At 43.0% G+C, this 24,337-nt stretch overlaps 1 protein-coding gene across 1 annotated transcript in view; it reads left to right on the forward strand.

Moving 5' to 3' along the window:
- Positions 1-23,661, forward strand: part of LOC126989545 (uncharacterized) — a gene marked incomplete at its 5' end in the record, with an annotated part of 73,503 nt that extends 49,842 nt beyond the window's left edge. The window contains 3 exons of the mRNA XM_050848115.1: positions 8,710-8,805; positions 9,206-9,369; positions 19,261-23,661. Of these exons, the coding sequence (XP_050704072.1) occupies positions 8,710-8,805; positions 9,206-9,369; positions 19,261-19,342 (342 nt within the window). The remainder of the gene's footprint in view (positions 1-8,709; positions 8,806-9,205; positions 9,370-19,260) is intronic.
- Positions 23,662-24,337: the final 676 nt, after the last annotated feature.

Here is a 24,337-nt window from a genome sequence, read left to right on the forward strand (position 1 = left end):
AGGCAGACTGGGAGTCAACCTGTTAGGCAGGTAACACGTCCTCCCGTGAAGCAGGAGGGTCGTCTGGAGGGGGCACAGTCTCGGTGGTGGGCCTCTCCACCATCGATGGTGGAGTCACTGCCACATTAGTTAAAACAAATTCCTGAAGGGCTACAAATTTCTTTTCAAGATCATTGTGCTTGACTTTCCATTCAGTCACAGCCTTCTGAAGATGTAATCTTTGAACGCAGAGGCGGCAAGTTTTACTCAGCTGGAAGAACTGAGCTGCAAAACGTCCGAGGGGACGTACCGAGGGGAAATTTATTAAACTCGAGAAAAGAAAAAAAGGGGTAAGAATGAATCATGGAGGAAAAACTATAAGGAAATAACGTTCCAGGCAATGAATAACAAATGTGTGTGTGTGTGTGTGTGTGTGTGTGTGTGTGTGTGTGTGTGTGTGTGTGTGTGATGGGTTGGGTCAGGAGAGCAGCACAGATGTCAGCACCCAGCCAAGCCCCGGATAATGGGATTACCGAGAGAAGTAAAGGGTGCGGCGCGGCGGTACAGCCACTCAATAGTCCTAAAAGAAGATCGGGTTTTGACAGATAATGAATAATAATATTGATAATAACAACAAAAATAATGATCATAATAATGATTCCATACGGGGAAAGTAAGAAAGGTGTGACAGTGACCGCGCCTTTTTCCTTACCCGCTAATCCCGAGGTTCGAGGGAGAGCATGTGGCCTTGACCTCCCTGCTGCTGTATACCTCCTACCCCCACCCTCGTCACCAAAAGAAATTTGACGTAGTGCACTGCACCTCCCACTTCCCTTGCCAGCCAATCCCACATACTAGGTGGAGTCAGTAGGAGGATAGCAAACGGACTCTAGTCCGGCCTCCTTCTGCCCGATGAAGTGGTCCGCGTGAGCGTCGTCCTGAGGTTGGGCACACGCATCCGACAACCTCACGGCTGCCGCTATGGGGCCATGTCCGACACCATTATTTAACCTTTGTTTTATTTTTTAGTTATTTAAATTTATTTCTTCTTTCAGTTACTGGTTTGTTTATTAATGTTATGTAAACATTCATCCATTCTAAAATATATGTAGGAGGGCAAAAAAAAAAAAAAAAGAAGTCACATTTATACATTTTATTACACATACTATCATACATATTACCACATATTATCACACACGGTATTTACTCGCCCACAATTCTGTCCTACCAGGCCATTGCTTCCCGGGTGTTGTAGTAGTCCATGAGGTAGGCGCGGATATTCTTTGGGTCTACTCATAGAGTATTTTTCTTTTAAGGACTGAATTATTGATTATCTGAAGAGAAGAATTATTTACAGTGTTCTTTACACACCCGCTGGACACATTTAATATTGGAACAGACTAGGTAGGGCGCAGTCAGGTCAAAGCTAAGCCTAGGTGAGGCTGGGAGCGGCCGACACCTGCTTCTTGCCAATCCCAAGATGGCGGACTCTACTTCACATTTTCCCACCACGCGCCACCTCCTCCTAATCCTACCTCCATGGGTCTACCATAGCTCTTGGGTTCCGCAAAGGGTCGAGTGGGCCGATTTGATCGCCCTCTTGCCATTCCTCTGGAACAAGTTGCGAGAGACGAGGTGGGCTCTTCAGCTGCCGGTGAAGAAGTGTGTTGCACCCCGTATTCCCGTGCTTTTATATGCCACATGGGCATCAGATGATCAGCTGTCAGATATCTTGGCACTGTTGGAGAATTGTCCCCGACATGTCGCCGACACTTCGGGGACATACGAAGACAATTCGGAGACTTGTCGCCAATTATTCCGCGACAAAAAAACGTTAAAATTTCAGATTTTGAACTCGGCGACATGGACGCCGAATAGTCGGCGACATGCCTTCGAATTGTCCCCGAAATGTCTTGAGCACTCGCCGACATGTCGCCGAATGGTCGCAAATTGTGAAAATCTTGGTCATGTCGGCGAACCGGTCGCCGAATTTTTTCACGGACTGATTCGGCGACAAGTTCGTGGCCAAAATTCGGCAGTGTATTTGGGGCTTAAGTGCCGGTATTGAAATCCAACCGGTACTAGTAGCGGTAATGGGTACCGTTAGGGTTCCGGTACTTTACTGATAATGGTTACCAATAAAAGTACGGGAACTTTAACGGCACCATGGTACCGTTACCTGCGTTGTTGCTTCCATCCTCCCTCCCGCCTCCATTATTTTATTAACTTATCTGTTAGATAAGTCTTCATGTCCGATTCTTTTTCTTTTTAAGGTTTGCTAATATATACTGTTAATGTCATTATAATTGCTATCATAATAACTATATATGCTAATTTTATAATCGAAAAAAATAAATATTCACTTCATTCAGGAGAGAGAGAGAGAGAGAGAGAGAGAGAGAGAGAGAGAGAGAGAGAGAGAGAGAGAGAGAGAGAGAGAGAATATCCATATCACCGAGATATCCACTCAGGCACTCAATATCAGCCTCTCATTCGTGTGAGGAAGAAATGAGGGACAGCATGAGCGAATTAAGAGGAAGAAGACTATCAGTAAGAGGATGAGAGCTCATGAGCCGAAGAGCCTTAGACTCCACTCTGTCCAAGAGAGCTGTGTGAGTGGAGCCCTCCCACACGTGAGATTCATACTCCATACGAGGGCAGACAAGGCCCCTGTATATGGATAGCAACTGTGTGGGAGAGAAGAACTGGTGGAGACGATACAGAACGCCGAACCTCGAAAAAGATGATTTAGTGAGAGAGGAGATATGAAGTTTCCAGTTAAGATTTTGAGTTAAGAATAGACCGAGGATGTTTAATGTTGAAGATGGTGAGAGCTGAGTGTTATCAAAGAATAGGGGATAGCTTTTTGGAAGATTGTGTGGAGTTGGTAAGTTGAGAAATTGGGTTTTTGAGGCATTGAAGAACTCTAGCTTCCTTTTACCCCAATCGGAAATGATAGCAAGGTCTGGGGTTAAGCGTTCTGCAGCCTCCAGTTTGGAGTCTTGTAATTCCTGTTGATAGGGTCTTCTGTTGAAAGAAGTTGAATAATGCAGAGTGGAGTCATCAGTGTATGAGTGGATAGGATAGTTTGTTATAGAAAGAAGATCACTGATGAATAAAAGGAAGAGGTTGGGTGATAGAACAGAGCCTTGTGGAACACCACTGTTGATAGGTTTAGGAGAAGAACAGTAACCATCTACCACTGCAGAGATAGAACGGCCGGAAAGGAAACTGGAGATAAAGGAACAGAGAGAGGGACAGAATCCGAAAGAGGGCACTTTATAAAGCAAAGACTTGTGCCAGATTCTATTGAAGGCTTTTGATATGTCAAGCGCAACTGAGTAAGTTTCACCGAAACGGCTAAGAGAGGATGACCAAGAATCAGTTAAGGATTGATTCAAAAGCTTTAGACAGACAGGAAAGTAAAGCTATAGGTCGTTATTTTGAGGGATTGAAACGGTCACCCTTCTTTGGCACAGGCTGTACGAAGGCATACTTCCAGCAGGAAGGAAAGGTAGATGTTGATAGGCAGAGGCGAATGAGTTTGACCAGGCAGGGTGTCAGCACGGAAGCTCAGTTTTTAAGGACAATAGGAGGCACTCCATCTGGTCCATAAGCCTTCTGAGAGCTGAGGCCAGAGAGGGCATAGAAAACATCATTCTTAAGAATCTTAATAACAGGCATGAAAGAGTAAGAAGGGGGATGAGTAGGAGAAATATGCCCAGAATTTTCCTCCAATTTCACTTCTTCCTCTTTCCCGCCTCTTCTTAACCCAGACGGCAGCACTGGTGACAGAAGTCTTTGGAAGAATTAGAGAAACCAAGGTGTTGACATTTGCTATGGCTGAAGGAATTTTTGGTAAGTCGGAGAATAGATTCGGCACGATTCCGGGCAGAGATGTAAAGACCATGATTAGCGAGAGTTCGAAGGTTCTGGTACCTTTTGTGAACTGCCTCTCTATCTTTGATAGCACGAGAACAAGCGTGATTAAACTAAGGGTTTTTAGCATGAGGAGTAGAGAAAGTACGTGGAATGTATGCCTCCATTCCAGAGACAATCACCTCTGTAATGAGCTGGGCACACACAGAGGGGTCTCTCTCCTGGAAGCAGTAATCATTCCACGGGAAATCGGAAAAGTACATCCTCAGATCGTCCCACCGAGCTGAAGCAAAATGCCAGAAGCATCGCCTCTTCGGTGGGTCCAGAGGATGTACAGGAGGGATAGGACAGGACACAGAAATCAGGTTGTGATCGAAGGAGCCCAACGGAGAGAACAGTTTGACAGAGTAAGCAGAAGGGTTAGAGGTAAGGAAGAGGTCTAGTATGTTGGGCCGGTCTCCAAGACGGTCAGGAATACGTGTAGGGTGCTGAACTAACTGCTTTAGGTCGTTGAGGAGAGCAAAGTTGTAGGCTTGTTCACTAGGCTGGTCAGTGAAAGAGGCTGAAAGCCAAAGCAGTTTGAAATCTCCCAAGATGGAGATTTCAGGGAAGGGAGAGTGGGTCAAGAAGCGCTCCACTTTAGAGTTCAAGTGGTCAAAGAATGTTACACAGTTAGTAGAGTTAGGTGAGAGATAAACAGCACGGATGTATTTAGTAATAGAATGACAATGAAGTCTTAGCCAGATGGTGGAAAATTCGGAAGAGTCAAGGTCGTGAGCACGAAAACAAATGATGTCGTTGCGCACGTAGACGCAACATCCAGCTTTGGATTGAAATTTAGGATAGAGATAGTAGGAGGGAACAGAGTAGAGATTGCTGTCAGTAGCCTCAGAAACTGTGTTTCGGTGAGGAAGAGAAGGTGAGGTTTAGAGGAGAAGAAATTATGTTCTACAGAGTAAAAATTAGAACGAAGACCGCGAATGTTGCAGAAATTGAGAAGAAAAAGGTTCGAGGAGTTATCAAGACCTCTCTCAGGTCGGCAGCCAGAAGGGGAGTCCTCCCTGGGGAAATTTGTGATCCCTCCCCCCAGGCGGGGACTCCGAGGCACTGCTGTTGAACACAATTTTGAATTTTGGGAAAAGGTGTGTATGTTGTGTGAATGTAGTGTGGTGTGGATAGAGAGAGGATCTGTCTTTAGAGAGCATGTAGAACTACTCTCTGGTGTTGATGAGACAATAGGGAAACGGTTAGTGAGGTACTGGGAAGGGTCTTTGGAGGTCTTCACCACCCTCCTCACTTTCCATATATACCTCACCGGGAGTGGCTTGCACCCGTTCGGTAGGTGTCTTCCTACCTACTCCAGCCAATATAATATATATATATATATATATATATATATATATATATATATATATATATATATATATATATATATATATATATATATATATTTATATAAACACACACACACACACACACACACACACACACACACACACACACACACACACACACACATATTTGGTATCAAAAGAAAGCAGATTAAATTTATTATTCATAAATGAGAAGAAATATGGTTGAACACTAAAAAAAAAAAAAGAAATAACATGTATAATAAGGCCCGCAATATAGGTTGATTTATATAGTGAAATGATTTTTAAAAAATAGTAATTTTTTAAATATCTTATATATATATATATATATATATATATATATATATATATATATATATATATATATATATATATATATATATATATATATATATATATATATATATATATTTTTTTTTTCAACAAAGGAAGCAGCTCAAGGGCACAAAAAAGAAAACAATAATAAAAAAGCCAGCTACTCGCTGCTCCCAAAAAAGAATTAAAAGAGGTGTCCGAAAGAAAGATCAATTTCGGGAGCAGAGGTGTCCCGATACCCTCCTCTTGAAAAAGTTCAAGTCGTAGGCAGGAGGAAATACAGATGAAGGAAGGTTGTTCCAGAGTTTATCAGCGTGAGGGATGAAAGAGTGAAGATGCTGGTTAACTCTTGCATAAGGGGTTTGGACAGTGTAGGGATGAGCATGGGTAGAAAGTCGTGTGCAGCGGGGCCGCGGGAGGGGGGGAGGCATGCAGTTAGCAAGTTCAGAAGAGCAATAAGCGTGGAAATATCGATAGAAGATAGAAAGAGAAGCAACATCGCGGCGGAATTTAAGAGGTAGAAGGCTATCAATAGGATGAGGAGTGCTGATGAGACGAAGAGCCTTAGACTCTACTCTGTCCAGAAGAGCTGTGTGGGCGGAGCCCCCCCACACGTGAGATGCATACTCCATACGAGGGCGGACAAGGCCCCTGTATATGGATAGCAACTGCGCGGGGGAGAAGAACTGGCGGAGACGATACAGAACGCCCAACCTCGAGGAAGCTGATTTAGCAATATATATATATATATATATATATATATATATATATATATATATATATATATATATATATATATATATATATATATATATATATATATATATATATATATATATTTATCTATATATATATATATATATATATATATATATATATATATATATGATATCAAAAGAAAGCAAATTAAATGTATTATTCATAAATGGGAAGAAATATGGTTGAATACTATGAAAAAAAATAAGAATGTATAATAAGGCGCTTAATATAGGTTGATTTATATAGTGAAATGATTATAGAAAATAGTATTTTTTATTTAGATATCTTAAAACGGTTTTAATACAAGTTAGTCAATATATTGAAGTGTTCATATATGAATTTTTATGCAGATATATTATTTTTTGTTGGCTTCAGGAAGGTTTTTCGTCGCGGCGCGTGAAATGAGTCAGATTCGGCGAATCTTCGTCGCGACTTCTGGTCGAGCTCGAGCGAAAAATACTGAAGTTAGGAAGGAGTGCTTTGTGGCAAATACAGATTAATACAGATTAATAATCAGAAAAAAATTAGAGAGCATTAAATAATTAAATAAGTTATAAGCAAAAAACTAGGACGTATCCAATTCGCGGCAAAAGGGCCGAAAAACAGGCTATTTTGTGACGGCTCGACGACGAACTTGGAATCGACCTATCAAAAATTCCTTATAGTTGGTCAGACTACATTGCCAAGAGGGGCTACATGCCAAATTACAGCCTTCTAGACGCAATATCAACGCCACACTAGACAAAAACGGCAAAGTGTCTGGAGTTCGTCAAAATCGCTCTCGACAGGGCATTTTAATGCCCTTTAATTTCTTTTTAAATTGAGTGAGAAATAAGCAAGTTATTACCCTTTATTGTTCAAATTTTTTACTTGCATGATATGATGGCTAACCACATAATCCCATAATAAAATCAGTATTTACCTACCAATACTATTTCTTGGGAGACAAACACTTCCACACTACCATACAAATGAGGTGGTTTGTCCAAGTGCGTTTTTTTTTCATAAGAGTATCCCAAGTAGGCCTGGGCTCCGGTCTTCATCACGTTTAGAAAGCACCTGTCGCATAGCCACTTATGCTCGCCTGCCCTATACCACACAGTCGTTTTATCCTCTTGACTTACTTCATTGATAATTTCTTCTCTCTTCTATTCTCCTGAGTTTGCACACTGCCTTTCCCTGGGATTTCTCCTTAGATTTCGTGGAAGAGCCTGCTTATCACATATCCCATGTGTTCCAGAGTATTCATGAGAGAAGCAAATCTCAAGGTATCAAGGCCATGAAATTCATTTTTTAGACTTTTTTTCCACAGTTTCGAGTGGCAAGCCTTATTCACGTTTTGATTCCTCCCTTTGAGACATCTTGACGGGAGGTCTGTAGAGGTCAGGTCCTCATATATGGCCATGATGTGTTGTTCTTCTGGATCAGGCACTGCCATTTGTCCCGGCGCTACCAAGCGCCCAACTTATCGTATTACACTCACATACGTATAAAGAAACGAAAGAATCGACCTCAAAACAATGTAATCAATGAGACAAAAACTGCACACGGCAACTCAACTGACACTTTGGCAGGAGTGCGTTTCTTTAAACCCCGTCTGGGGCATTTAAATGGCCTCAAGAAAATAACACGTCATGCTGTTGGCAAGCCAGATGGCTCATCCATCCCATAATGTTTATATCTCATATTTTGATTATTCATCAAAAATCGCTTCCAGTCAGAGATTCCCACCTTAAGCTGCGCGTTGCCTCTGTGCTCATCAGCGTCTCCTTAGCCTAAGAGTCATCGATAAGTAAGAATCTTGGGACACAGTGAAAGTGTAACATCCAGGTTACCACATAATGCCCCCCCCCCCCCACCCAACCCCCAGGTGTCTGTAGTTACCCATTTATCAACGACCCCGAAAGGGAGGATGAACAATTGGGTGGGATGAGCACCGACTGCCCTTGCCCGAATCAAATCCCTACTGATGTTTTTAGTAAGGCATAGTAGATATAATTTGGTTTTCACATAACCAAAACTTAAGACTCCCTTACATATCATCTCAATATCCATAAAAATGTTGTATATATAAGACTCCATAGTAGATCCTTCAGTTGGTTTCCCACGGTAATGTTCAAATGGTGCTAATCCCTATTACCCTCAACACAGTTTTTGAGATTTTCCACAGAGATCAACTACATAATGAGTAACCCCTAAATAAGATGTTGAAATAGTAATAGACATCAGCAAGAATCTGATATATGTAGCATGAGGGTTAGAGAATGACTCCCAAATAGACATATCACCATAGAAAATAGCGGACACCAACTGTCAACCTAATAGGAACATTAAAAATTATATGTTTTAACTAAAAATCCAATTTTGGCCCACATAAATAAAAAAATGGCTCTGAATTGCTCAGGTACTTGTGCAGGAAGAGAACTACTCTGAGGCCATAAAGCACCTTCAGTCGTTCCTCAAGCACTGCAAGGAGACTCATGGTGATTACACCTCACAGGTATTCAGAAGCACAGTGTTCCTTGTTGCATGGTCAGTTTTTGGTGTTTGTATTATTATGATGGTCAACAATTTCATTCTTAAGATCATCCTATTTTTGTAAGTATGAGATCTGGTCAGTGTGGACAATGGAACATTATAGTCATTCTCTGAGCACCCCTCTTCAGCTTCTATGTGAAATCGATATTTCTGTCACCTTTCCTTCACTTACCCCAATGATGCGCATCATCTTCAAACAGCTATCAGTTCCATAAACGTAATAATAAAAGCATTCAATCAACGCTAACAAGTCCCAATCCTCCAAACATACAACAAACCATACTCACAAGAATTAGGTTGAGCTTCAGAAGCAGTGCATAACATAATGTTGATGCTGCAACATCATAATCTTAAATATGCAGGTCTGTGGGGTCCTCCGACAACTTTCCAGAGTATACGCTCTCTCAGGGGACCTGGGTCGGGCTGCTCTGGCCCTCGACCAGTGCCTACAGGTGGAAATCCTCCTCTATGGCACCTCCTCCCGCCGTGCTCAAGCCTCTCGCATAAGATTACAGGAGATGATGCAGTTAAGTCCTTACTGTGTTAAGCATCATCCTTGAGTCATTGCTGAGAGTGGTAGTTTGGGTGTTCAACTTTGAAGTAAAAGTATTTTTATTACAGCACAGGAGGAGACTCAAGGACAAAACAAAACAAAAAGACCAACAATGTTGCTGCTCCCTAAAAGCAAAATGTAGAACATGCAATTTCAGAATTCAAAATTTGTTGGAGATGTGTCTCAAAACGCCCTTCTTGAAGGCGTGAAGTCGCAGACAGGAGGAAATACATACAAAGGAAGGTTGTTCTAGAACAGGGGTTCCCAATCTTTTTGTTCCTCTGTACCTCTTGGGCATTTTTATAGGTTCCCGTGTACCCCTAAAAATTTAGGATAAAAAACGATGAAATTGTAATTTTTTGATATTATTTTATAATGAAATCTGTATGTGTAGACTGATGATAAAATTTAAGTAATTGTTTTGCTTACTAAAATGAGGAAATTGAAAAAAAACAAAACATGACATTGTGCAATTTGAATGCAAATTACAACACCAAACAAAAGTAGTACAGTACAGTACAGTAGTGGTAATTCTCTTGGACCCAATGTACTCCATGAAAAGTGCAAATGTACCACTGGGGGTACATGTACCCCAGGTTGGGAACCCCTGTTCTAGAATTTACCAGCAAAAGTTAGGAAAGATTAAAGATGCTGGCAATTTTTGCATGAAGGATTTGGAGAGCAAAAGGTGGAAATTATGAAGTTAGCATGTTATCTTTAGAGGAAACAGCTAAATGGAAAAAAAACACATACAAAAAATGACTGCTAATCTCTGCTCCCGGAGAAGAAAACGGAATGAGTGGCAGGAGGAAATCCAGATGGAGTGAGGTGGTTCTAGAGTTTACCGGCTAAAAGAATGTAAGAATGCAACATTCGCGATCTTCGTTTCAATTTCCATTCTGTGGAGCACCATCTCTCCTCCCCTAAACCTCACCTTCTCTTCCTCACCGAAACACAGGTCTCGGCGGCTACTGACAGCAATCTCCACTCTGTTCCCTCCTACTATCTCTATCCTAAATTTCAATCCAAAGCTGGATGTTGCGCTTACGTGCGCAACGACATCACTTGCTCTCGTGGCCAGGACCTTGACTTTTCTGAATTTTTCACCACTTGGCTAAGACTTCATTGTCACACTACTACTAAGTACATCTGTGCTGTGTATCTCTCACCGAACTCTACCAACTATGTAAAATTCTTTGACTATTTGAACTCTAAAGTGGAGCACATCTTGACCCACTTTCCCTTCGCTGATATCTTCATCCTAGGAGATTTCAATGTTCACCACCAGCTTTGGCTTTCATCCTCTTTCACTGACCAACCTGGTGAACAAGCCTATAAATTTGCTCTCATCAGTGATCTAGAGCAATTGGTTTAGCACCCTACACGTATTCCCGACAGCCTTGGAGACAGGCCCAACATTCTAGACCTCTTCCTAACCTCTAACCCTTCAACTTACTCTGTCTAACTGTTCTCTCCGCTGGGCTCCTCCGATCACAACCTTATTTCTGTATACTGTCCTATCGCTCCTGTACAGCTTCTGGACCCACTGAAAAGGTGGTGCTTCTGGCATTTTGCTTCAGCTCGGTGGTATGACCTGAGGATGTACTTTTCCAGTTTCCCGTGGAATGATTACTGCTTCCAGGAGAGAGACCCCTCTTTGTGTGCCCAGCGCATCACAGAGGTGATTGTCTCTGGAATGATGGCACATATTCCACGTACTTTCTCTACCCCTCATACTAAAAAGCCTTGTTCTCGTGCTATCAAAAATAGAGTGGCAGCTCACAAAAGGTACCAGAGCCTTCGCTGATCTTTACATTTCTACCCGGAATCGTGCCAGATATTCATCGACTCCCTAAAAATGCTTTCATCAATAGAAAATGCCACAACCTTGCTTTCTCTAATTCTTCCAGACTTCTGGCACCTAGCCAAAAATATCTCCTCCAATTTCACTTCTTAATCTTTCCCCCCTCTCCTTAGTCCTGACGGCAGCACCGCCGTCACATCTATTTCTGAGGCTGAACTCTTCTATCAAACTTTCGCTATAAACTCCACTCTGGACGATTTTGGGCATATTCATCCTACTATACCTGTTATTAAGATTTTTAGGAATGATGTTTTTTTTCTGTATGCCCTTTCTGGCCTCAACCCTCAGAAGGCTTATGGGCCTGATGGAGTGCCCCCTATTGTCCTTAAAAATTGTGCGTCCGTGCTGACACCCTGCCTGGTCAAACTCTTTCGTCTCTGCCTTTCAAAATTTACCTTTCCTTCCTGCTGGAAGTACGTCTACATATAGCCTGTGTCTAAGAAGGGTGACCGTTCCAATCCCTCAAACTACGTCCTATAGATTTACTTTCTTGCCTTTCTAAAGCTTTTGAATCAATCCTTAGCCGGAAGATTCAGAAGCATCTATCCACATCTGACCTATCTAATCGCCAGTATGGGTTCCGCAAGGGGCGTTGTACTGGTGATCTTCTTGCTTTCCTAACTGACTCTTGGTCATCCTCTCGTAGCCGATTCGGTGAAACTTTCTCAGTTGCGCTGGACATAACGAAAGGTTTCGATAGAGCCTGGCACAACTCTTTGCTTTCTTAACTGCCCTCATACGGATTCTATCCCTCTCTCTGTACCTTCATCTCCAGTTTCCTTTCCGGCCGTTCTATCTCTGCTGTGGTAGACTGTCACTGTTCTTCCCCTAAACCTATCAACAGTGGTGTCCCGCAGGGCTCTGTCCTGTCTCCCACTCTCTTTCTGATATTCATCAATGATCTTTCCACAACAAACTGTCCTATCCACTCATACGCCGACGACTCTACTTTGCATTATTCAACTTCTTTCAGCAGAAGACCTTCACAACATAAATTACACGACTCTAGACGGGAGGTTGCAGAACGCTTAACCTCTGACCTTGCTATTATTCTCCACCTATCAACTCAACACAATCTTCCAAACTCCTATCCTTCTTCTACACTAAACATCCTCGGTATATCCTTAACTCAAAGTCTTAACTGGAAACTTCACATCTCTTCTCTTACTAAATCAGCTTCCTCGAGGTTGGGCGTTCTGTATCGTCTCCGCCAGTTCTCCCCCGCACAGTTGCTATCCACATACAGGGGCCTTGTCCGCCCTCGTATGGACTATGCATCTCGCGTGTTGGGGGGTTCCACTCACACGGTTCTCTTGGACAGAGTAGAGTCTAAGGTTTTTCGTCTCATCAACTCCCCTCTCTTTATTGATAGTCTCTTACCTCTTAAATCCCGCCGCCATGTTGCCTCTCTTTCTATCTCCTATCGAAATATTCACGCTGACTGCTCTTCTGAACTTGCTAACTGCATGTCTCCCCCTATTCCTCGGCCCCGCTGCACACGACTTTCTACTCAAGCTCTTCCCTATAGTGTCCAAATCCCTTAGGCAAGAGTTGACCTGCATCTTCACTCTTTCATCCCTCACGGTGGTAAACTCTGGAACGATCTTACTTTATCTGGATTTCCTCCTGCCTACGATTTTAACTTTTCAAGACGAGAGTATCAGGACACCTTTTTTCGGCCACTCCTCTGAACCCTTTTTTATAGGAGCAGTGATTAGCGGGCTTTTTTTTTTCATTATTGTTTCCCTGTTCTGTTTCCTTTGCTGTAAAAAAAAAAAAAAGATACTGGTTAACTCTTGCAGAATGGCTTTGAATAAAATAGGGATGAACAAGTGTAGAAAGTCGTGTAATGTGGGGCCATGGGAGGGATGGAGATATACAGATAGCAAGCTCAGAGGAGCAGTCAGCATGAAAATAGATATAGAAAGATAGAGAGGCAACATTGTGGTGCAATTTAAGAGGTAGAAAACTGTCAGTGAGAGGAGGAGAGCTGATGAGACAAAGAGCCTGTGTATGTGTGGAGCCACCACACATGAGATGCATACCCCATACGGAGGGAGACAAGGCCCTTGTCCACCCCATTTATAAGAATTTATTAATAACCATAGTGAAGTCAGAGGGGAGATGAGTAGGAGGAATATGCCCTGAATTGCCCAGATTGAAATTTTGAAAGCTTAAGTAAATAGTTCAGCTTTAGAGGCATGAGACATCTGGGCTGCCATTGGTACTGAGAAAAGGTGGGGAAAATGAAGTAAAATTGTTAAGTAAGGACCATTAAACTAGAAAATATTGTTGGAAGGTAGAATTTGATGCAGCATTGTGGTGGAATTTCGGAGAAGCTTATGAGACAAAAAGCCTTTGACTATGCTCTGTCAAAAAAGGCTGTGTATGCGCCCTCAACCACCTGAGCTGTATCCTTCTTTCCCTCTTCCTGAATGAAATTTCTTTTCATTGAATGTGCCAAACCCTGAGGGCGGGTTGATGCGCATTTAACCCTAGTCTTCCAACATGTTTTCCATGTGTGGCGTCCCTGTAAGGCTGGGAGATGGAAGACGTGGAGGTTAACTGCTGCCATAGTGGTGTGCTGCGGCTAGCAACACACCTCTTTGGTCCCTTATTCCAGCCAAACTGGGCGGCCTCTCCTGGCTTGGAGAGGTCAATCGGCCACCGCTATGTCAGGTGGTTGCCATATATACTCTTCTGCTACCCCTGGGGCTTTTGGGCTTATAGGCCAAACGGTCAGCCTCTCCTCGTAAGGCTCCGTGGTGGATGGAGGCAGAGGAGACTGAATGCCTCAAAAGGTATACGTGGCACCCAGTACTTCTAACAGGTCTAGTCAAGGCAGGAGAGCTCCCCTGCCCCGAACTCACCCACTCTCTTCTCATGGGGACCGTCATGGCGGTGAAGACGATATACGAGCTCATTGAGCCAAGCCCAGGGTTAAATTACGGCGGGCACTCCTTGTGGGTGCCTGGAACATCCTGAGCCTCTTGGATGATCAGCTATTACCCTATCTGTCAGCTGAGCTCAAGAGTGGACACAGTGGGGCTCTCTGAGACAAAGATAGCTGGCAATGGAGAGGTCAGTAGAGGGGATTACACCTATTACTACTGGTCAGAACAGAGCGATGGTATTCGTCGCAAGAGAGTAACAATAGCCATTTATAGCCAACTGCAGTCTTCTGTCGTTTGGGTTACTCCGGTTGATGAGTGTTTATGATCAAGAGGTTGAAGCTCACCTTGTGCTTAATATCTCTTACTACAGTGTATGCCTCTACCGAGATGTGCACACTTGAGAGAAAAGAGATGTTCTACACCAAGCTCCACTCAATAGTTAACTAGTTCTCCCCCACGCGACACACTCATTGTTTTGGGGGTCTTCAATACAGTTACTGGTACAGAGAGGAATGATTATGAGTGATGTTTTGGTCCCCATGGCTCTGGCACCAAAAACATAAACAGTTCACTCCTTCTGAACTATGCAAAGTCCAGAGGGCTGAGGTTCGAGAGATGAGAGCCTGACTGCTGGACTTGGTATAACAATGATGTTCTGTGCGACTGACCACATACTTGTTGCAAAACTGAGGATACACATCAGGTCCAAGAAATTCTCGAGATGCAGCCTGCCATGGTTCCATCTCGAGAAACTGTGGGACCAGGCGTGTGCTTAGGAGAATGTAGTAGCAGTCTCAAATTGGTCTGAAGTGCTTGATAGTTTAGAGGACCCTGGAGAGTTGTGGGATATTTTTAAATGTGAGACTCTCAAAGCTTCCGAAGAATACTTTGGAGAGTCCCCAAGGAGTGGCATTGCCTCGAGAGAAACACTGGAGAATATAGAGGAGAGATGTGTTGCCAGGCTGACTGGGGACTCGGAGCGATACAGGACTCTGTCACGAATGACTAGAACCCTTCTGAAAAGGGATAAGGAAAGGTATATCAAAGGTCATGCTGAAGATTTCGAGGGTTGTCTAAATGCAGACGTCCTTAGACCTGCCTTTCGATCTCTGAAGAAGCTCCTCTGCAACTTTACATCTCAGACGAGTACTATCCAAACGGGGGATAGGCAGATAGTATTAGATGCGGATGAGTGCCGGGCTCTTTGTGCCGAGTACTGTAGGTAGTTGTACACGGAAGAGCCCCAAGAAGACAGCTTCCTCTGGCTGGGTTGTAGATGGCGGCTGCTGATCCACCAAGACGAAACTCCACCCTCTCTTGTGGAAGTGAGAGATGCTGTGAAGAAGTTGAAGGATGGAAAAGCAGTTGGGGTCTATATCATCACTGCGGAGACGCTGAAAGCTGGGAGTGAAGCCATGAACCATGGACTGCATTAAGCTCTTTCTGCCGTGTGTCAGTCCGGTGCCATTCCTCTTGACCGGAAAACGGAAAGGGGACCAACAGGACACCAACCTTTACCGTAGTATTACACTGCTCAGTGTGCCGGGTAAGACGCTCGCTTATCTGCTGCTGATATAAATTCGATCTCATTTGCTAAAGTTTCAGAGACCTGAGGAATCCGGGTTCACACGCAGCAAGTCAACAATTGACCGTATCCTAGCACTTCTTGTCCTTATTGAATGCCAAAGTGAGCTTCGACAGGTGCTGCTCACACTCTATGTCAGTCTCAAGAAGGCATTTGACTTGTGCATCGCGAGGCACTCTGGAACATTCTGTGGATTCGTGATATTCCTGTAAGGATTATTTACCTGATAACGGGCCTTTACTCTGGGACTGAGAGTGCTGTGAATTGTGGAGGAGGTGATTCCAGTTTCTTCCATGCTAATGCAGGTGTAAGGCAATGGTGGGTCCTTGCTCTATCAATTTTCAACACTTGCATGGGCTGGGTATTAGCCAGCGTTGCTGATCAAAGTCGTTGCTTTTGTCCTTGTTTTTGCTGATGATGTTGAACTTCTCGTGGAATCGCTAGAGGTCCTAGTGATGGATGAGGAGGCGAAGCCTCTGAGACTGAAAGTCTCCTGGGCCAAAACCAAGGTCATTGGGAGTTTTTTTGGATGACAGTTCAGTCTTGCCATGCTTCACATACCTTGGTAGCGTAGTAAATAACAATGGTGGGTCTAACCAGGAAGTCACTCGACGGATTGGGGATGCTCAATACGAGTATATGGCGTTATCAAAATTTATTTAGGCGGACAAAGACTCGAATCTTTAAGTTGATTGCGCTCCCTGTCTTACTGTAGGCTGTGAGACATGAACACTGAACATTGACTTGGAGAGGTGTCGATGCCTTTGGTACCAAGTACCTTCGCAGCATCATGGGTATTGCTGGAATGACTTCGTGTCGAACCAGCGACTACTCCGTGAATCTGAATCGAGATCTGTTTCCTGCTTAGTTTTTGAACGCCAACTTCAACTTTAAAGGCATATGGCACACTTCCTGGACGCTGATCCTGCTCACACGTTTCTGTACAAGACAGCACTGAGTGGAGGAGACCAAGGGAACACCCACGTAACTCATGACTGAGGCAAATCGACTGATCCTGCCGGGAAAAAAACTTGGAATGGATAGGGCTGCTGCGTGGAGCTTGCTCAGGAAGACCATGAAGAATGGACGCGGCAAGTGAGTGAAGGGAGGCGCACCTGAGCGTATCCTCCCCATTGATTATTAGTTAATCAGTGTTGAAAGCCCCACACATGAGATATATAAAGACAGACAATGCCTTGTATATAGATATAATCTAGGAGGAGTAGAAAACTGGTGGAATTGATAGTTATGCCTAACCTTGAGGAAGCTGATTTAGGAGATGATATATATTTTTTCAGTTGAGATTTTTAGTTATAGATCGACCAGGAGTGTTTAGTGTAGAATGGGACAGCTGTGTGTTATAGAAGAATAAGGGGTAGATGTTGAAGATTGTGTAAAGTTGTCAAGTGTAAAAAATGAGTTTTTGAGAGAACATTTTTTTTATTTATTTTTTGCCCCAGTCAGAAATTATAATATTGTGTCGTTAAAAATGATGTAGTGTTCAGCCTTGAGTTGTGCAATTCCTGTTGAGAGGATTTTTTATTAAAATGCTGAGTAACGAAATGCAGAATAAAGTCATCTGCTTAGGAATAGATAGAACAGTTTGCTTTAAAAAAAAGTAATTTATGAATAAAAGAAAGAGATCAGAGCCTTTCAGAACATCACCCCTGAGTTATATTTATGGCTTTCCCTGGCTCTGACCCTTCTGTCATTTCTGAATCTAGCAGAAGAAACTTAAGTGTTCTTCAGTGACTCAAAAAATCAATCCCAATTTATCCGCCTATCAACTCGACAGATCTTTCAAACACCTATTCCCTATTTCTTATTCTTCGAAAACACTCATCTGACTCCCTCTTCTACACTAAATGTTCTCGATCTATCCTTAAAACTTAAAATTTCAACTTGAAACTTCGAACCTATCCTCTATTCTTCGGTGGCACTCACCTGACTCCTTCTACACTCAACATTATCGATCTATCCCTAACTCAAAATTTCAACTGGAAAATTCATCCCTATCATTTATTCTTCGAAAGCACACACCTGACTCCTTTTACACTAAACGTTCTCAGTCTATCCTATCTCAAATTCTCAATTGGACACTTAATATTTCATCTCTTGCTAAGTTAGTTTTTTGAAGACTAGAGTTTCTGTATCGTCTCCACCAGTTTTTTACTTCTCGAGTTGCTGATCATTTACAAGGGCCTTGACCGTCTCTTGTATGTATAAAAAATCTTATGTGTGAGGGGGATACCACACACATATCCCTTTTAGAAAGTCAACGGTTTTTCATCCCATAAACTCTCCTCCTCTTACTGACAATCCTCTACTTCATAAGTTCCCCCCGCAGTGTTGTCTCCCGTTCTTCAATCAATATTTTACTGCTGACTGTTTTTTTTCTGAACTTAATAGCTACATGCTTCCACCCCTCTCACATCCCCGCTACACTTTACTTTCTACTTTCTTTCCGAATCCCTAATGCAAGAGTTAACCAGCAGCTTTACTCTCTCGTCTCTTGCTTTTAAACCCTGGAATGATCTTCCTTCATATGTATTTTCTTCTTACTATGACTTGAACTCTTTCAAAACATCTCTCCAATTGAATTTGATTCTCTTTTTTAGGTAATTCAAACTGAATTCTTTTTTGCTGGAACAGCAGTTATAAGGGTTTATTGTTTTATGTTTGTGTTGGCTTGAGCTCCTTCCATTACTGTAAAAATAAATAAATAAATAAATATATAAATAAATAAATAAACCAAAAAGCCAAAAAGGACTTACGCCCTTTTTGGCAGGTGTCTGCCTGCCAAATCATCAATTAATTCAGCATCCCAAACAGAGGAACTGTGGCTTGGAAGACACATTATGGAAATAGAACTAAAAAAGATTCTTCATATGAGTAAATAGAAAAGAAATATGAAAGAAAATGTAAAATAAAAGAAAAAAAGTGACGTCATCACAAACGGAAGCTCATATTCTTTATCATGTAATTAGTTAAATCCACATTGAGATCCTCAGCTGTCTGTTACTCATACACATAGATTAAAAAGAATATTGAAAAAAAAAGAAAATAGACAGGTTAGTGCAAAGAAAGTTAAAATTTTGAATAATAAAACTAGTTAAAGGTATCCCGTAATGAACACCACTGAGTGCCGAGAATCGAACCCGAACCTTCTGAGTAGAAGTCAGGGCAACATACTACTCAGAAGGGCCGGGTTCGATCCCCGGCACTCATTGGTGTTCATTATAGGATTTTTTTCACAGCGTTATTTCAGTTTCTCCAATGTAAAATGTATACTTGAGGCACCATCTAAATCTATTACTTTAGTAACAAAAAAAGTGAAAATAGTCAGGCTAGTGCAAGGGAAGCTCAAATTCTGCATACTTAAACTAGTTAAATGTATACTTAAACCAACGATTCCTGTATGTCTGTTACTTTAGTAAACACATACGCATCATGTTTACTAAAAGTTATGTGTCAAGGTATTGGATTATTGGTCATTAATATGTTTTCTGTTCATATTTCAGAAAGTTGCCTATACCAATGAGAAAGAAGATGTTCAGGAAATACCCAGAGCTGCAAAAGAAACCCCGCTTCTGCAACCTATAAGGAACATTTTCTCTCCTGATTCTACATGAGCCATCCATCTTTTAGCTTCCTGCAAGTCAAGCATCCGCTTACATGCGAATGAGTAGCAACACTGCTCAGCTTTAGCAAAATACCAACTCATTGCAGTCTTCAGTGGGGCAAGTCACTTGGTCTATACAGCCAATAAAATTCTTATGAAGCCAAGAGATAGAGCGTAATATAAGAAGTAATTTTTACTTTTTCATGATATTTCATTATATGATATTTCATGTTCTATCTCCACTCTTCCACACCACTGAAATGCCTTCATGGTCTGACATTCAAACAAAGAAGTGGAGAAAAGAGTTTATCATTGTATCTTATTAAGGGTGGGTCTGCGATGTTCTTTCTTGGTGGAAACACCGTTTTTGTTGATTTTCTATAGTAACTTTGTCTAAAGTTGTACTTTCTCATGGTGTATAATTCCTCCAGAAATTATTTCATTCCCAAGCATTAAATACGAGGCATGAATATTTGTTACCAGTAATATATTGTTCTTTAAAAGCTGCATTCTAACAAACCTGACTTACCAATATCCTTCGTATAGTTGTAAAATGAAAGATTATACCTTTGGTACGAGTTTGCGTAATTTATATTTTACAAAGCTTTTATTTTAAATATATTATGATTTTTTTTGCTTTCAAAAACTCTCAGGAATCTGTGAAATTGCGAGGAAAAAATAATACCATATAGCTATGTACAAAAATCCTTTTATTTTGTTCAACACGAAAGAAAGGACATTATTCTTTAAAATAAAAATAAATGAAATCGGGTGATAAGTTTCTGAGAAATGTCTTTTTAAGGTGTTGAAAGCAAACTTTACAGGCGAGGATATTTAAAGATGTCCGCCATGTGTCAGGGCGGAGATTTAATTAAAATCCACCCGCAGTATAGTCCTCGCTGTCTTTCACCTGCTTCGTTTTCTTCTTAAGCCTCAGTCACATATTCACGATTTCGGCTCCCGGCGCCGTCCCGACGTCAGAAAATGTTGCCCTTCACGGTGATCGCCATCCTCCGGCAGGCCATCTTCGGGGATCGTTGCGGCTCCGCCACATCTCACCGGCCGCCGCGGCGCGGGAGGCCGCACGCCGACAGTTTTGGAAATGTTCAAAACAATTGGCGCCCTCCACGACATCTGTCATCTGCCGGCAAGAAGCCACGAACGTCGGATCACCATCGCAACAACGTCGTTTCGTAGTCGGCAATGGTCGGCACTGAAGGGGACCTCCTAACGGTGGTCGTAACGTACGTCTGGCAGCGTTGTCACTCAACCGACTGCATACAGATTTGTCCACGGCGCCACGCCGAGCATCTGTTCGGGGCGGAGATGGAGTGGCGGCCGCCGTGGGTAGATAAACAGGTGTTTCCGGTCCGCGCTCCCTCTTCGTTCCAGTTTTTTTCCTGCATTAACCATGGGTGCAGACAAAGGAGCCAACATCGAACACGTGCCCACCAGTTCACCACTATCACATTGCCATGGCCCTGCCACCACCAACACCGCTTATCCAACAACCCTTGACCCTGCCGCCCATGCCTTCCAGTATCAAGACACGGAGGAGGAGGAGGAGGTGGGCAGTCAGGTCAAGGGCAAGCCCAGCAGGAGCAAGAAACAGGTGTCACCCGGCGTGCTTGTTTTTGCTTCTTCCACTGACGATACAACAGCAGCAGTCTGGTTAAATCTATTGTCTGTAGCAGGTTGGCCTGGTGGTTGTATTGGAGGAAGGCAATGACATAATTCTGGGTTGTAGCCTCCATCATGCAGTCTGTGGGTGGTGTTGGTCTTCTGGAAGAGCGGGCAAAGTGTGGTCCATGGTGCGTACTCCCCTTTTTTATTGTCATCTGGACACAGGTGAAGGTCTCAAGATGATCGCCAGCAGTCCTAATAACGTCCTAATAACGTCGCTATCACCCCCAGATGGTGTTACGATCGTCCTTTTCCGGTCGGTGTCAATTAGGACTTTCGTCAACAGCCGTAGCCATTATGTCGGGAGGTCATCGCTCCCCACATACAACGGTCGGAACACCGTCCGCACCCATCGAGATGCCGTCTTAATAACGTCGTTACTTGACGTAACGCCGTCGCAGCAGCACACCCATCGGTCATGCAGACAGGATTATCGGCATATCGAACGTCGGGACGGCGCCGGGAGTCATTATCATGAATGTGTGACTGGGGCTTTACTCTTACTTTGAAATCTCGGTGAGTGGTGACCCTATGAGTGGCAGAACAGATCCACTCACGTATCCTACGTTGTAGTCCAGGACGGCTTGACCAATGGCGAAGTTCAATATGGTCTTGTTGGCGTTCTTGTACTTTGAACAATAACGCCATATCCTGGAGTGCTGGTGTTCTATCTAGCACTCCCAGGGCAGACTTTGAAATCTCGGTGAATGGTGACCCTATGAGTGGCAGGGCAGATCCACTCACGTATCCTATGTCGTAGTACAGGACGGCTTGACCAATGGCGATGTTCAATATGGTCTTGTTGGCGTTCTTGTACTTTGAACAATAACGCCATATCCTGGAGTGCTGGTGTTCTATCTAGCACTCCCAGGGCAGACTTTGAAATCTCGGTGAGTGGTGACCATATGAATGCCAGAGCAGATCCACTCACGTATCCTACGTTGTAGTACAGGACAGCTTGACCAATGGCGATGTTCAATATGGTCTTGTTGGCGTTCTTGTATTTTGAACAATAACGCCATATCCTGGAGTGCAGGTGTTTATTAGGATTTTGTGTTTTACCCAATAAGCACGCTGTCAGGATCTTGTCAAATGTCAGCCGCTTGTACTCCCCCCACCCTCTTTGTCGGAGGTCACTTTGGCAGCTGAAATCTTACACGCATCTTCTTGTGGGTATGTGGTTGCTGGTGGTTTGCAATGGTACTCTGGCAGAAATAACAACTGTCGGTTTTATTTGGGCACAGGTGATGCTGGGGGTTCTCTCGTCAAAGGAGGAATAGTGTAGGAATGTTGCACTGATGTCCTTTCGCAGGTCCTACACTGTCCCTCCTACGTGCCGTCGAACTGCGATCCCGTAATATCTTGTGAGGTTCTTTTTTTACAAAGTGTCAATTCCCCTTTACCTCGATCCCATGTGCATCAGTCCCCTCACTTTCCCGGTCTTTGTCTTCTTTTCAGTCACCACCTGATATCTGACTTTTTTTTAGAGCTGTTCCTAGCCTTTTCGACACATGATTGATACACCCATGCAGTGAGATGCCAAAGACATTCAGGAATGTAATTTATACCAAATGAAGATATCCCATATAACAGTTTAGATTTTTTATACAAAATATACTCGTAGTGTCATATATACGTACTGGGGTTGCCAACGGCTGTAATATTCTATCTATTTAAGACTTAAATAGATAGAATATTGCAACCAAAGTCAAAATATGCCAAGTAAAGTCACTCTGCCTTCAAAACTGCGACCAGCACGCGCAGGGGGGCGGTTTGGGGCGGAGCAGCGGGATGACGTCACTTGAAGCCAGTTCACGGGTGACTAAAGTTGTGGCCGTGTGTACACTTTGGAGGTGCATTCTCGCCTTCTTTCACCGTGCATTCAGGCAAGCCACTGGCGAAAAAATATGCCTTTTTATTGTGCTATACGTGACTGCAATTCCAATGCCTACAAACGGCGGTGTGGGGTGTGAGAGGGGTCAAGTTGAAGTGATTGATTTATATTAGTCCGCCTTTCTTCGTTTTCTTTAAATTCCTGTTTCTACGTTCTCTAGTTTGGCTCCAAGAAACGTCACGCATAAGCCACGCCTCTCCCGTGTCTCCTCCCACAAAGTTGCGTATGACTTGATTTGGTATATATAGACTGATTGCAACCGCTGGCAACACCAGTAATACGTATATATGACACTACGAGTATATTTTGTATAATAAACCTAAACTGTTATAATGGAATATCTTTATTTGGCATAAATTACATTCCTGAATGCTTCTGGCATCACACTGCATGGGTGTATGGATGTGTCGAAAAAACTAGGAACAGCTCTAAGAAAACTCAGATATCAGGTGGTGACTGAAAAGAAGACAATTACAAGTATTTTTTATGACTTAAATTTTGTCATAAAAAAAAAATTAGAAGGCAGATACAATTGTAATTCTTTGGCAGGGTATTGCCACCATCACACACGAATATTAGACTTTTATTTTATCTAAAATTGGATCATTTTTATAGAAATTAGTGTATATTTGACTCCGACACCCCCTCAATGTATATTTATTTCAAATGTTGCGAATCTGATGTATTTCTGCCTTGTTTGATAAATAAAAGACTGTACGAATATTCCATCGTCTAAAAACCCATGTATCCAAAATCATAGCATCATACCAAACGCAGTGCTTCCACTCCTTTTTTTTTCTACAACAATGGAGGCAGCTCAAGAGCACAAAAAAAAAAAAAAAGCCCGCTAATCGCTGCTCCCATAAAAGAATCAGAAGAGGTGGCCAAAAGCAAGGTCAAATTCGGGAGGAGATGTGTCCTGATACCCTCCTCTTCAAAGAGTTCAAGTCGTAGGCAGGAGGAAATACAGATGAAGGAAGATTATTCCTGAGTTTACCAGCGTGAGGGATGAGAGAGTGAAGATGCTGGTTAACTCTTGCATAAGGGGTTTGGACAGTATAGGGATGAGCATGAGTAGAAAGGCGTGTGCAGCGGGGCCGCGGGAGGGGGGGAGGCATGCAGTTAGCTAGTTCAGAAGAGCAGTCATCGTGGAAATATCGATAGGAGATAGAAAGAGAGGCAACATCGCGGCGGAATTTAAGAGGTGGAAGACCATCAGTAGGAGGAGGAGAGCTGATGAGACGAAGAGCCTTAGCCTCCACTCTGTCCAGAAGAGCTGTGTGGGTGGAGCCTCCCCACACGTGAGATGCATACTCCATACGAGGGCGGACAAGGCCCCTGTATATGGATAGCAACTGCGTGGGGAAGAAGACCTGGCGGAGACGATACAGAACGCCCA

The sequence above is a fragment of the Eriocheir sinensis genome, unplaced genomic scaffold (assembly GCF_024679095.1).
Source record: "Eriocheir sinensis breed Jianghai 21 unplaced genomic scaffold, ASM2467909v1 Scaffold121, whole genome shotgun sequence".
NCBI lineage: Eukaryota > Metazoa > Arthropoda > Malacostraca > Decapoda > Varunidae > Eriocheir > Eriocheir sinensis.